Raw genomic sequence first — 15,428 nt, forward strand, 5'->3', positions numbered from 1 at the left:
GTAGCTACTTCTCTATCAAGAAAAGAGAAACAAACTGCCAGGAAGATCAGTTGAGTTCTGATACAGAGTACCCGGACATGTTGTCATTATGGCAGGAACACAATGTGTCCGTTCATCTATTGCAATATGCCGTATCGCAATAATAAAATACATATCCCACTGCCATCTACTGTGCTTACACAAGACCAGGGGAATAAATGCCCGGAGATAGGGATGTGCGGCATGCCAATGGACGTTAATCAAGACACAATATTGTCATTACAACATTTGTATAATACATACAATGTAATAATATGTATTTTTTACAAACCCTTTTGAAATAAAAACGTTACTTTAGATTGGATTTCTTAATCTCTGAAAATATATGATGATATCGAAGAATGTCAGAGCTATATGTATACTGTAGGTCTACACACTCTTAACGTTAAGCACAAACTTATGTGAAAAGTTGAAGTGTAAATGGTTGCGTTAAAAATAACCATAATCATAAAAAAGTTCATTAGAGAAGGGTTTCTTTATTGGATAACTGTAAGATAGTACATCTTATCTCCAAATCCTGGGATACCTCTGTATAGAAGGTAACAATTATAAGAAATAGACAAACTATTTGATACAATACATTTTGAGGAACTGGCATTTAGACCCAGGAAATGCAACATTGAAATGAAACTTGCAAGCTTTTCATCCTCTCCTTCAGTTTCATTCACGAGACATGCAATTTGCAGTGTAATGCCAACACCGTTGAACAATGCTAAAATAAAATACGGACCTATAACAGTTATACTGTACAACGGGTGGGTCTCATCCTGAATGGTGATTGGTTAAAACCGCATTCCAGCCGGTGTCTATTCCTCAAGTTACCACCGGCTAAATCTATAACATTAAAATGCCTATAATTTTCTGAAATTCTACCCATTTTGCCACGGGAGGAAAGACGTGTGCAGTTTTAAAACACATTTTATGCAACTCTACATATGTTCTTTATTTTGTAATGACTTATGCCATGTTAATATGATATCTGAGTGAGAATGACTAACAAAATCAATGGGGATCCCCTGGAGGTCAGGCCCTAACTATATAATGTATATTCCACGATGTAATGATCAGAATTAGTGTAAACGTTACAGTTTTGAAAACATTTCGACACAGGCTTAACACCTAACAAACACAAAAACGGATTGCTGTCATTTCTTGTACATAGAATGTTTACCGGGTAAAGAAAACCAATATATTATTTTTTTCATTTGGGTGTACTATCCCTTTCACTTTTACTGCTGTGGGCTAAATCTGGTTCACACAGTGTTTCTTGGTAGTCTTAAACAAATCTACTTTGGAACAATAATAAACACCTCACAGACATGGTTTAAAAAAAACACCTAATATCTGACATGGTACAGGTGTTTTTTTAGAGTTGAAATGTATTCCATTTTTGAGTTTGCATCCCAATATTACACTTTATATACATTATAGAAGACTGAAATATAGCAAAACTGTTTGACATAGAAACATCAGATTATCAAAAAGAATCATGTTCATTAATGAAAAAATAGAACATTCCACCCATGAGGCCATTAGGTCATTTGACTGCAGGAAAGGGCTACGGTTAATTAAAGCTGGAATCTGCATGTGTGTTATTGTTTTTGTTTTGTTGGGGGGAAACAGAGAGGAGCGTCCAGCATCGTGGTAAAAACATGCAGTACGTACGCTGATGTTCTATCGCACGTGCAATGATGTCAGAGGGAGAATGTTTTTTTTTTAAGTAACCTTTTTGTTGTTGTAATATAGCAAGCGATAAGCTATATAAAAATATATATAATAAAGAGAGTCGCACACTCTATATATAAACTCCCAGTAATTTATTGGGTAAATCACAAACGTTTCGGCATCCACTGTGCCTTCTTCAGGGTAGTGATTCCGTAACGTTTGATGATTTACCCAATAAATTACCGGGAGTTTATATAGAGTGTGCGACTCTCTTTGTTTTTATAGCTTACAGTTTATTCACAGTTTTAGTTTATAGTTTATTCAACAACTCTACATAAAATAATTGTCTCTGGGTGTGCGCCAGCTCATGTTGTTTATTCGAGTAATATCGCAAACGGACATGTCGGTTTCGCCATTAAGGTGAAGCATCATTTTGTGATGTTAAGGTAAGGGTTAGGGAAATGCATAGAAGTTAACATTGCTAGCTTAACCCCGTCCGCTGCCATTCATTTTCTACCGGTCTGTTACAAACAGAGGGTGATGATAGTACATGATGACTTGTCATATACTGTTTAAATGTATCAACAAATCAACAACCTGCTGAATTTCCGTGGCACTGCACACACAAATTTCACTAGCCCCCTCTCTGTCTCACACTGGCAAAGAATATAGGCTACCTATCGACACAAGATGGAGCAGCCCGTTTGTTTGGTATTATCTGTTTCCAAATCAGACAAACTCACGCACATTTATTGATCCCTTTCTTATATTTCTACCTTTTCAGGAGGTCTGATTTAAAACAACGAAAATCGAGCATGGATTGTAATAACTCTACCATCCATCGCAGACAGCTTGTGCCATTCAAAGCACGGAGACGAGACAAATCCAACATGTGGTCGGCTGTATAATGTTTGATCAAATCAATGAAAACGGAAGTGAAAACGTAAAAATAACCATTTTGTCAGCTAAGGTTTTTCGTAGAGAATCCAAATATAATGTGAGTATGGTTTTGATGATAAGATCATGCTCGTCATGATATTAATGATGTAGACCACTTTATCTGATCTGCATCCCTGGAATTGTCTTTTTCAAAGTATCAGAGAATAAATCTGTGGGATTAGCGTTTAGCGCATCGTTGACTATCCCTTGCTGACATTGTTAGGGTTGCTGCTGATATTGTGCTCAGTGGAACGATTGCTCTGAGAGCCCTGGTTGTCATCGCGACACACAAAGAACCTCCTCCAGATCCTCAGGTACGCTCCCTGGATCCTGCGGATCTTGAAGGCATAGACGACTGGGTTGATCGCTGAATTGGCATGGGAAAGGAGGATGCCCACATAGAAGGCGGTATGGGGTATGTCTGACGGGCTGCCAAAGTAGGCAGCACAGTTCATAATATGCAGGGGGAGCCAGCAGAAGGCGAACAGCACCAGGACCAGAGCCAGGGATTGGGCCAGGCTCCTCTCCTTCCTGAAGTAGGTGTGGGACTGGGCCCCGTGCCCTGCTTTCTCCCTCAGGTTCCTCCAGATGGTACAGAAGATGTAGATGTACAGGGCAGCCATGACAATTAACGGGGTGAGGATGCAGAGGAAGAAATTGAAGTAAACAATGTATGACATGGGGATCACAGCCAGGAAATGGCAGAGGATTGCGGTCGAGTTCTCTGAGTGAGACAACGTTTCACGATTGTACCATCCAAACATGGGAGGGAAGCTCAATATAAAAGCAACAAACCAACATGTTGCTACTACCACCCAAGATCTTCTCTCTGTTACCGTCTTCTTGTAGCTGTTGAAGCAGAAAAATGTTGAGATGTTTTAATGAATTGCTTTGCAAAAGAAAACAAGGAATCTGATTCCACCCAAGCATGATTTCCTTTCTTAGAATGTGGTTAACATGAGACACAGCTAGGAGAATAATATGTCCAACTGTAAACGTCCTGAAATGTCACCTTAACAGCTCACCTGAGAGGGATGAAGACGCGTAGGTATCGGTCCACAGCAATGGCTAGCAGTGACAAGACTGAGGCCACTGTCAACATGATGACCACACAGCTAATGAAGAGACAGACATTGAACGAGGTCTGCACCCGTCCATCCACCAGTACAGCCAGCGGCATGGCCACAGACCCTACGAGGAAGTCAGCCACAGCCAGAGAAACCATAAAGCAGAAGATGGGCTGCCGCAGAGCACTGCTTGACCACACTGCCCAGATAACCAGCACATTTCCCAGGCAGCAGGCAATGGCGATCAGCACCTCCAGCACTGTGTAGACCACCTCTCCTCCAGACATCATGTCAGCTGTCCAATGGAAGTTTACTCTATGACTGAGTATGCTTTATTGTGAATTGTTCCTCTATGACCAGCAGGCTTTTGAGGAAGTTTTCTTGCCCACTGAAAAAATTCATGAAAATGCTACGCCCCTTTGCAATTGTTCGGCGCTGTTGATATAAGGATCTGAAAGCACAAATACATCAAAACAAATATATCACAAACATTCATACACCTGCCGAGCAAACATTATAGCCCATTGACAATACATGGTAATTGTTTCAACTATGCAGAAAATAGAGTAACATTTTAGATATCCTGTGTCATAATGTTTGTAGTATATCATTGTTTCAGAAGCAAGGGCATTTTTGAACATCCTTTAAATTTAACCCTACACAAAATGGCACGAGTCACAGGAAATGTGAAAACCACAGTGCGACCAGAGCTAAATATTAAAAGCCTCGCAAATCGGCCTGATCTCCCGAGCTTCCATATATGGTTCGCTGCACGAATACATTCTTGTCATTCTGGCTATTGGGAATCCTTGGGACGTACATACCCTAAACCCTTACCCTAACCTTAACCCTTACCTTAACTAGGCAAGTCAGTTAAGAACAAATTATTATATACAAAACCCTGACCAAACCCTCCCCTAACCCGGACAACGCTGGTCCAATTGTGTGGCGCACTATATGACTCCTGATCACGGCCGGTTGTGATACACGCCCGGGATCAAACCCGGGTCTGGAGTGACACCTCTAGCACTGCAATGCAGTGCCTTAGACCGTTGCGCTAAATTATTTCGCAGGCAATTGGATCAACCTTCCACCAAATCAGACCAATGAACCAGATGACGTAGTACCAGAGCGCCGTTTCACTACATTCTCTGAGACCTAAACCCCAGCTGGAGTTTAAAGGGTTTGACCATCGAGCCTGTTGAGGAAGCTAAACTCCTACGTATGACAAAAGTATATCGTTGTATTTACATTTGTGTGACTGTCCTCTATCAGTGTATCAGTGTTTAGCTACTTGTCATGTTTTATTGTTGTTGTGCATCCCAGGAAGAATAGCTGCTGCCTCTGAAAACTGTATCGGGGGATCCAAACAAACAAATAAATGAACAAATATACAGGCGTCTGTTCTATGTAGGCAAACAACATTACTACTAGCAGCAATTGTCAAGAACTCTGCCTCCCCTCCCCTAAACCTAACCTTAACCATTAATGGGAGAAAAGCCAAATTTGCCCAAGGTCAGCATCTAGAGGCAACTTTACCTTACACCTGCACAAGCAGGAGGGGCCTTATAGACAGATTAGATTACTACATGGGGTTGTGGATTGGACAGTAGTGTGCGGTGATAGATAGTGAGAGAGGGACAGCAAAACCTTGTGGAATTCCCAACCCGGTACGTCACAGTATACAAGATACATATCAGTATATAGTTATAGTTAATCACAATGTTAATCATTAGGCCTAACACATGTCATGAGTCAGTTATGCCTACTACTGATGAACCCTTTGCTTTATCTTTCAGGGCCTGGGTCCGAACATGACTGAGCAGACAGGATTAGGAAGTCTACTGGTGTCATCAAGGACTTGATGGACACAGCATATAATGAGTTGGAGGTGTCAAAGTCTAGTGGCATCCATCATGCTGCTCGCCAGACCAAGGACATTCTAGCCCTTGTGGAGGTTGTTAGGGAGGCAGAGCTGTTAAACCATGCAAAGCGTTCACTACATTCCCTGGTTTTAACAGAAACATTCTAGCTGAAGTCAGCGAGTTGTGTGGGAGGTTAAGGTCCAAATTGAAGGAGCAGACCAAGGTACCTGTTTTAATTCAAACCAATTGGTTGCCAGGCTAGCTGGGGATGAGGGCAGCTTAGTCTGACCATCAAACGATCTCTAAGAGGGAAACAGGGTAGAGGGAAAGATGGTGATTGGTAGTTAGTAATTAGCGCTAGCATGCTAACAGATACACATTGATTCCAGCTATTTTGCTAATGCTAGTTAGCATTGGTCTTGCAAAACTACCTCTAACATCCTTCATACTAGACACAGACATAAATGGTATCCATGAGTTCATCTGACTCTGGGGATGTAGATAAATGGCCTCATGGCCAAAATCCTGAAGTTTCCCTTTATGTTGTCACTGTCAATATGTTTTAATAATCTGTATTTGTAGACTGTTTTGTATTTATCACTACACCTTTCTCTTTATCATTGCTGTGTCTTCTGTAACAAAGTAAAAATCTAACTTTGATTTATGGTTCTTGATTAATGCATCATTTTTTAAAATCCATAATGTTGACAGTTGAAATGAAACACCACTGAGCTTTGAGTGACAGTTTTAATCAGTTGCTGTAACAATGTACGCTGAGAGAGAGTTGGGAAGCAAGTTCAGGGAGTGAATACATTTAATGAATTAATAAATTAACAAAACAAGAAACAAACAGCACACCGACACAAAGCAAAAACATACAATGACGACTGGGGAAGAAACCAAAGGGAGTCACATATAAAGGGCAGGTAATCAAGGGGCTGATTGAGTCCAGGTGAGTGTCATCATGCGCATAATGCTGGTGACAGGTGTGCGCCCTAACGAGCAGCCTGGTGACCTAGAGGCCGGAGAGGGAGCACACGTGACAGTACCCCCTAACCTGACGCCCGGCTCCAGCCGCAGGATGTCGACCAAGATGATGAATCAGGAGCGGACCAATCACCTCTGCTAAGGCGCGGGAACCTGTCAATCCGGCTGAGGCGTGGGAGCATGACGACCTAGAGTGCTGGAGAGAGAGCATACGTGACAGTACCCCCTCCCCAGCGCGTTCGGCTCCAGCTGCAGGACGCCAACCACATGGATGATCCTGGGGATCCGGAGCGGACCAGTTGCCTCTGCTGAGGCACAGAAACCTGACTAACCGGTTGCCTCGGTTGAGGCATGGGAACCTGTTCACCCAGCTTAGGCATGGGAGCCTATTGAACCCACTGAGGCATGGGAGCCTTCTAACAGGCTGAGGCCTCCCAGGTAGCTCCGACTCCAACACCCGGACCCGACATCACCCCCAACACAAAAACAAACAAAAAACACTCCTTGAAGCTTCCCTTTGTTGAGTCGTCATTCTGTAACTATGTACGCTGAGAGTCGAGTTCAGGGACTGAATACATTTAATAAATACATGGACAAGACAAAACAAGGAACAAAAAAAGAAACAAACAGCGCACTAACAGGAACAGAAACAATGACAGCTGGGGAAGAAACCAAAGGGAGTGACATATAAAGGGCAGGTAATCAAGGAGGTGATGGAGTCCAGGTGTGTGTCATTATGCGCGTACCGCTGGTGACAGGTGTGCGCCCTAATGAGCAGCCTGGTGACCTAGAGGCCGGAGAGGGAGCACACGTGACAGTTGCATTTGGACAAGTGACAACACATGGATAGTAACACAGTATCATTGCTGAGCAGTCATCCAACTAACTAACTAGTCACGGACCCCATAAAGGGACAGTTGTTCTACAGCAGCTTCTAGTGGCTTACTGCCACATTTGTGGTGCCACATACCTTAAGGGAAGATTTCGGCAGTTGTTGTATGGTTAGTGAGAAAGTCCATATTGCAAATGTACGGTCCCTTACTAGACGTCCGAAATCGTTTGTAAAATTCGCGGACGGCGTCGGGCCGAGCGGCAGGGCCGGACCTACCGGGAAGTCATCAAATGAACTTTGTCAGACATTCGGTTTCCGTTTTACAAAAATAATAAGATTTTGGTAATTTTTCCGCTGTCCCGGAAATTCCCACAAGAGGGCATAAGCAATCATATTGCTATTGGACAAAACATCACGATTCACGACGGGGCCTTATCTCGAAAACTGAAAATATTTCAAAGCCGAAACTCGGTGAGCGTAGGTTTGGCATAATGGGCAGTTGGCCCCGAACAAGATGGCGTCTAGGCCTCAATGGTTTTTGAGTTATGGCCATTTATCTGGGATTAAAGGTCCAAAATGAAAATAGAGAAATTATTTTTCCACTTCACGTCAAAGTCAAGGAGCCTCCGGTGTCAATAAAAAAAGAACCAGCCATTTATCTATCGTCATTTAAGAGAAATCGTACAACGACAGATTGGTGATGTTCACGGACAGGTGTTTTTTTTTTCAACGGTTACAGATCCAGTTGCAGGGTGTTCTTATGAATCTTTTTAAAGTGTGCTGCGGAGCTCTGCGAGATTTCTGTCATTTTCTATGATTTTCTGAAATAACACACACTCACTAAACCCTCTGTAAATAACTCAGTTCTTAACGTAAAGACTTAAAACTCAGGATTCTGTAAAGGCATACCCCAATCATGATATGAGTTTATTTATAGCTTCCTGTGCCAACCGGAAGTGCCTTAAATGGTGTCACAGTGGCAGTTTCCAAGGGTTAAAAAGGTCAGATCTTTTCAAAACTTCATATGTGTGATTAGGCAACCCCCATAAACTGTAAGTCAGTCATTTCTCCCAACAGATGTCAAAGAAAAGCTCTCTCTCACACACACACACACAGAAACACACACACAGCAAGGATGGAGTGACAAAGTGCGGTGCTTAAAGACACACAAAGCCTACAATGGCATGTCCATATTCTCTAGGCCGTGCCGAGTTCAACAAGATGCCCCGCTTGACCGTAGCTCGCTCGGTCTAAGCACAGCGACCATTAGAAAAGTAGGCCCAAAATGAAGGGTGGCCCTCAATGTCATTTGCTTTTGGGTGACAGTGAGAGAACCGTTAAGGTGAAAAGCACAATTCGACCTCAGGAACGTACCTGAGGTCCTCCCGATCCGTGCAAGCCTAACCTTGACCGTGTGGCATTAACCCTTACCAGTTAAAAGAAGGTGTTTACATCAAACAGTTTGCATTGACTTCTCTCCCCATAGGAATACATTGACTGCACCCCTAAATTCAACCTGAAGCCTATATGGGTTATGAATGCCGTATGAACCTGTTTAAAAAATAAAAATTTAAAAATTGACCTTTATTTAACTAGGCAAGTCAGTTAAGAACAAATTCTTATTTTCAATGACGGCCTAGGAACAGTGGGTTAACTGCCTGTTCAGGGGCTGAACGACAGATTTGTACCTTGTCAGCTCGGGGGTTTGAACTTGCAACCTTGCGGTTCCTAGACCAACGCTCTAACCACTAGGCTACCCTGCCGCCCCAGGGTAACAGTCCAGTCCATCAGGCCAGTAGGAGGTCTACCTGTGTTGATTCTAAGCTTCCTGGACCAACCGGAAGTGGTTCAAATCACCCTAAAAGTGTTTATCCATACCCTGCCTGCAGTTTGATAGACATAGTGCATTCAACCCTGTGTAAATCGGTCAGTTCTTAACGTAAAGACTTAAAACTCAAGATTCTGTAAAAGCATACCCCAATGAGGATATGTGTTGACTTATAGCTTCCTGTGCCAACCGGAAGTGCCATAATTGGTGTCTCAGGGGCTGTTTCGAAGGGTTAAAAAAGTCAGATCTGTCCAAAACTTCATATGTGTGATTAGGCAAGCCCCATGAACTGTAAATCAGTCATTTTTCCCATAAAATTTCAAAGGAAAACTAAATCACACAGACACACAACTTGTAAGGAGGGACGTATTGGGGTGCGTAGAGACTGACAGTGCCTGCAATAGTTAGCTTTGTTCGAGCTAAAAAAGAACCGTCAGACCTAGAGTTCTGAAACTTTAGAAACCTGTTCTAGACCTCATGTCGATAGTGCGTGGTGAGTTAGGTGGCTCTAGAACGTTCTCGGACCGAGAAACAGCCTCGTACATTTGCAATGACTTCAATTCATTTGGACCATTACGAAAATGACGACATTTAGAAAAGTCTCAGAGACACAAGACTAGGTGCATTGAAACCGGCTCGGCCCATAGAGACGGACCCCAACGTTTCTGTACGATAGCTCATTCAAGGACCCCATAGCAAGGCATGAAAAAAAGTGGATTTTCAGCACTAATTAGGGTTTTGCTCGGGCACCGAAGGACCTATCGAGCCGAAACTCGGGATTCGGGGTCGCCTCACATAGGCCTTCACATATACCTGGACCCGCAGCTAGAACGTAACTATGTGTTTTACATTTTTATTATGTTTTAAACTAAAGGCGCTGTGAATTATGGGCCTGCTCTGACATATGTGATAGTTGGCTTCTAAATGAGTTGGAAAAAGTGGGTTTGGTGTCAATTGGTATCAGTTTGGTGTCAAAATGACATCTAATTGACTGATGGACACTGACTTGCTAGTTGACTTTTGTACATTTGCAATATGTTTAAACGGAGAGGGACCATCACCAAAATGGCATTCTGAAATCAACACAAAAAATGGCATCACCATAGTCTCCAGATTGTGCCGAGTTCAACGAGACGCCCCGCTTGACCGTAGCTCGCTCTGAGTGCAGTGACCTTGAAAAAGAAGAACCACAATGAAGCCTGGCCCTCAATGTCATTTGCTTTTGGGTGACAGTGAGAGAACTGTTAGGGTGAGAAGCACAATTCGACCTCAGGTACGTTCCTAAGGTCCTCCCGATCCGTGCAAGCCTAACCTTGACCATGTGGCATTAACCCTTAACAGTTAAAAGAAGGTGTTTACTTCAAACAGTCTGCATTGACTTCTCTCCCCATAGGAATACATTGCCTGCACCTCTAAATTCAACCTGAAGCCTATGTAGGTTATGAATGCCTTATGAACCTGTATTCTATGACAGTCCATCAGACCACTATGAGGTCTACCTGTGTCGATTCTAAGCTTCCTGGAGCAACCGGAAGTGGTTAAATTGACCCAAAAGGTGTTTTGATGTACATAACCTTCAAAGGTGAAAATTACTACATTCAACCCTGTGTAGATCAGTCAATTCTTAACTTAAAGACTTAAAACTCAGGATTCTGTAAGAGGCTACCTCAGTCAAGACATGTGTTTACCTATAGCTTCCTGTGCCAACCGGAAGTGCCTTTAATTGGGTCACACTGTCTGTTTTGAAGGGTTAAAAAAGTCACATCTTTCCTAAACTTCATATGTGTGACTAGGTAAACCTCATGAACTGTAAATCAGTCATTTCTCCCAACAGATGTCAAAGAAAAGCTCTCACACACACACACAGCAAGGATGGAGTGAAAAAGTGCGGTGCTCAAAGACACAGAGAGCAGGCAATGGCATAAACATAATCTCTAGGCCGTGCCGAGTTCAACGAGATATCCCGCTTGACCGTAGCTCGCTCGGTCTGAGCGCAGCGACCATGAGAAAAGTAGGCCCAAAATGAAGCCTGCCCCACAACGTCATTTGCTTTTGGGTGACAGAGAGAGAACCGTTATGGTGAGAAGCACAATTCGACCTCTTGTACGTTCCTAAGGTCCTCCCGATCCGTGCAAGCCTAACCTTGACCGTGTGGCATTAACCCTTAACAGTTCAAAGAAGGTGTTTACTTCAAACAGTCTGCATTGACTTCTCTCCCCATAGGAATACATTGCCTGCACCCCTAAATTCAACCTGAAGCCTATGTGGGTTATGAATATCGTATGAACCTGTCTTCGATGACAGTCCATCAGGCCACTACGAGGTCTACCTGTGTTGATTCTAAGCTTCCTGGACCAACCGGAAGTGGTTAAAATCACCCTAAAAGTGTTTATCCATACCCTGCCTGCAGTTTGATAGACATAGTGCATTCAACCCTGTGTAAATCAGTCAATTCTTAACGTAAGGACTTAAAACTCAGGATTCTGTAAAAGCATACCCCAGTGAGGATATGTTTTGACTTATAGCTTCCTGTGCCAACCGGAAGTGCCATAATTGGTGTCTCTTGTGCTGTTTCGAGGGTTTAAAAAAGTCAGATCTTTCCAAAACTTCATATGTGTGATTAGGCAACCCCCATGAACTGTAAATCAGTCATTTTTCCCATAAAATTTCAAAGGGAAACTAAATCACACACACACAGCTTGGAAGTAGGGACCCATTGGGGTGCGAAGAGACATACACTGCCTGCATTAGTTAACCTTGTTGGAACTTTTAAAGAACCGTCAGACCTAGAGTTCCGAAACTTTAGAATCATGTTCTAGACCTCAGGTCGATAGTGCGTGGTGAGTTACGTGGCTCTAGACGGTTCTCAGACCGAGAAACAGCTTCGTACATTTGCAATGACTTCTATTCATTTTTGCATCACGAAAATGGCGACATTTAGAAATGTCACAGAGTCGCAAGACTAGGTGCATTGCGACCGTCTCGGCCCATATAGACAGACCCCAACGTTTCTGTCCAATAGCTCATTCAAGGACCCCACCAATTAGGGTTTTACTCGGACACCAAATGACCGATCGAGCCAAAACTTGGGATTCGGGGTTGCCTCAGCTAGGCCTACACGTAACATAAGAAATGGACCCGCAGCTAGAACGTAACTACGTGTTTTATGTTTTTTTTATGGTTTGAACCGAAGGCGTTGTGAATTATGGGCCAGCTCTGAAGTATGTGATAGTTGGATACTAAACGAGTTGGAAAAAGTGGGTTTGGTGTCAGTTTGTATCAGTTTGGTGTCAGAATGATATCTAATTGACTGATGGACGGTGACTTGCTGGTGACTCTTGTCCATTTGCAATATGTTTAAACAGTGAGGTACCATCACCAAAGTGACATTCTGAAATCAACCCTAACAAGCCATTGAGATGAACCAGAATCACTGCCCAGCCATCCCGAGTTCATCGGGCCAGTCAATTTCACATTCCTGCAGGATTTTTATGGCATGACAAATTCGTGATGGTACCTGCCCATTGAACCATATTGCAAATGCACAGTGACTTTGCAAAAGTGAGAAAACATAAACAAATGGACATGATGAAATCAACACAACGAGTGATGGAAAGGTATATCACTGCTCGGCCATCCTGTGTCAGGCCAGTCCCCAGTCACATGTCACATTTCATATGGTAAATGCCCATTGAAACATATTGCAAATGCACGTGCATTTGCAATATGATTCTATAGTGAAAAAAACATCACCAAATAGACATGATGAAATCAACACAACGAGTGATGGAAAAGAACAACTATCACTGCCAGGCCACCCTGTGTTCATCAGGCCAGTCAATTTTGCATTCCTGCAGGATTTTTATAGCATGACAAAATCGAGATGGTACATAGCCCATTGAACCATATTAAAATGCACAGTGACTTTGCAAAAGTGAGAAAACATAAGCAAATGGACATGATGAAATCAACACAACAAGTTGGAAAGGTACCATACTTGCTGTGTTCAAAGTCAATTTTGCATTTTTGAGCATGTCAAATTTCTTATGGTAAATGCCCAAACCATATTACAAATGCACAGTGACTTTGCAAAAGTGAGAAAACATCACCAAATGGACATGATGAAATCAACACAACGAGTGGTGGAAAGGAACAACTATCACTGCCCGGCCATCCTGTGTTCCCATATCCATTAATATCAGAATGACCGGTCCTGCATTTACAACCATATTTTTATTTTTGGGTTACAGGTGCCTATTTTCAATCACCAGTTGCACAACAATGCATATCCATCAGAATATTTTAAACAGTCCATAAAGCACCAGGACGGCCTCCATAGATAGAGGGCCGTAGTAGGGTCAAATTTGGACAATAGGAGTCTGGTAAATGCATTTACAACCATATTTTTATTTTTAGGTTACCAGTTGCACAACAATGCACGTGCATTTGCAATATGATTCTATAGTGAAAAAAACATCACCAAATGGACATGATGAAATCAACACAACGAGTGATGGAAAGGAACAACTATCACTGCCAGGCCATCCCGAGTTCATCTGGCCAGTCAATTTTGCATTTCTGCAGGATTTTTGAGCATGTCACATTTCATATGGTAAATGCCCATTGAACCATATTGCAAATGCACGTGCACTTGTAATATGATTCTATAGTGAAAAAACATCACCAAATGGACATGATGAAATCAAAACAACTAGTGATGGAAAGGAACAACTATCACTGCCCGGCCATCCTGTGTTCCCATAGCAGGCATTAATATAAGAATGACCGGTAAATGCATTTACAACCATATTTTTATTTTTGGGTTACCAGGTGCCTATTTTCAATCACCAGTTGCACAACAATGCGTATCCATCAGAATATTTTAAACGGTCCATAAAGCACTCAGTACGGCCCCCATAGATAGAGGGCCGTAGTAGGGTACTCCCATAGCGGGCATGGACAATAGGAGTCCCGGTAAATGCATTTACAACCATATTTTTATTTTTCGGTTACCAGTTGCACAACAATGCACGTGCATTTGCAATATGATTCTATAGTGAAAAACATCACCAAATGGACATGATGAAATCAACACAACGAGTGATGGAAAGGAACAACTATCACTGCCAGGCCATCCTGTGTTCATCAGGCCAGTCAATTTTGCATATTTGAGCATTGTCAAATTTCATATGGTAAATGCCCATTGAAACATATTGAAAATGCACGTGCATTTGCAATATGATTCTATAGTGAAAAAAACATCACCAAATAGACATGATGAAATCAACACAACGAGTGATGGAAAGGAACAACTATCACTGCCAGGCCATCCCGAGTTCATCTGGCCAGTCAATTTGCATTTCTGCAGGATTTTTGAGCATGTCAAATTTCTTATGGTAAATGCCATTTGAACCATATTGCAAATTTGATTCAACAGTGAAAAACATCACAAAATGGAGATGAAGTCAACACAACGAGCGATGGAAAGGAGCCACTATCACTGCCAGGCCATCCCGAGTTCATCAATTTTGCATTTCTGTTTTGAGCATGTCACATTTCATATGGTAATGCATTGAACCATATTGCAAATGCACGTGCACTTATGATTCTATAGTGAAACAACATCACCAAATGGACATGATGAAATCAACACAACGAGTGATGAAAAGGAACAACTTCACTGAGGCCATCCATCAGGCCAGTCAATTTAGCATTTTGAGCATGTCAAATTTCATATGGTAAATGCCCATTGAACCATATTGCAAATGCACGTGCACTTGCAATATGATTCAACAGTGAAAAAACATCACAAAATGGACATGATGAAATCAACACAACGAGTGATGAAAAGGAACAACTATCACTGCCAGGCCATCCTGTGTTCATCAGGCCAGTCAATTTTGCATTCCTGCAGGATTTTTATAGCATGACAAAATCGAGATGGTACATGCCCATTGAACCATATTGCAAATGCACAGTGACTTTGCAAAAGTGAGAAAACATAAACAAATGGACATGATGAAATCAACACAACGAGTGATGGAAAGGTACAACTATCACTGCTCGGCCATCCTGTGTTCATCATGCCAGTCAATTTTGCATTTTTGAGCATGTCAAATTTCATATGGTAAATGCCCATTGAACCATATTGCAAATGCACGTGCACTTGCAATATGATTCAACAGTGAAGAAACATCACCAAATGG

The 15,428-nt window shown here is 42.3% G+C and overlaps 2 protein-coding genes across 5 annotated transcripts in view; one reads left to right on the forward strand and one right to left on the reverse strand.

Moving 5' to 3' along the window:
- The window catches only part of LOC115135879 (adenosine receptor A1-like), a 67,581-nt gene that overhangs the window by 12,513 nt on the left and 39,640 nt on the right, over positions 1–15,428 (forward strand). For 3 of the 4 annotated variants that reach the window (XR_010465628.1, XR_003864544.2, XR_010465626.1), the window contains exon 2: positions 5,510–6,235. The exons of the other annotated variant lie outside the window; for it this stretch is intronic. The gene's annotated coding sequence lies outside the window, so the exon portion shown is untranslated. Of the gene's footprint in view, positions 1–5,509; positions 6,236–15,428 lie in introns of those variants that run through there. 4 annotated transcript variants of the gene reach the window in all.
- On the reverse strand, positions 496–4,132 carry LOC115135871 (adenosine receptor A1-like). The gene is made up of 2 exons (XM_029671028.2): positions 3,669–4,132; positions 496–3,492 (listed from the first exon to the last, which is right to left on the reverse strand). The coding sequence occupies exons 1-2, from the start codon at positions 3,998–4,000 to the stop codon at positions 2,844–2,846; spliced, it is 981 nt and encodes a 326-aa protein (XP_029526888.1). The 5' UTR covers positions 4,001–4,132; the 3' UTR covers positions 496–2,843.

This window comes from Oncorhynchus nerka, linkage group LG2, assembly GCF_034236695.1.
Source record: "Oncorhynchus nerka isolate Pitt River linkage group LG2, Oner_Uvic_2.0, whole genome shotgun sequence".
In the NCBI taxonomy this organism is placed as follows: domain Eukaryota; kingdom Metazoa; phylum Chordata; class Actinopteri; order Salmoniformes; family Salmonidae; genus Oncorhynchus; species Oncorhynchus nerka.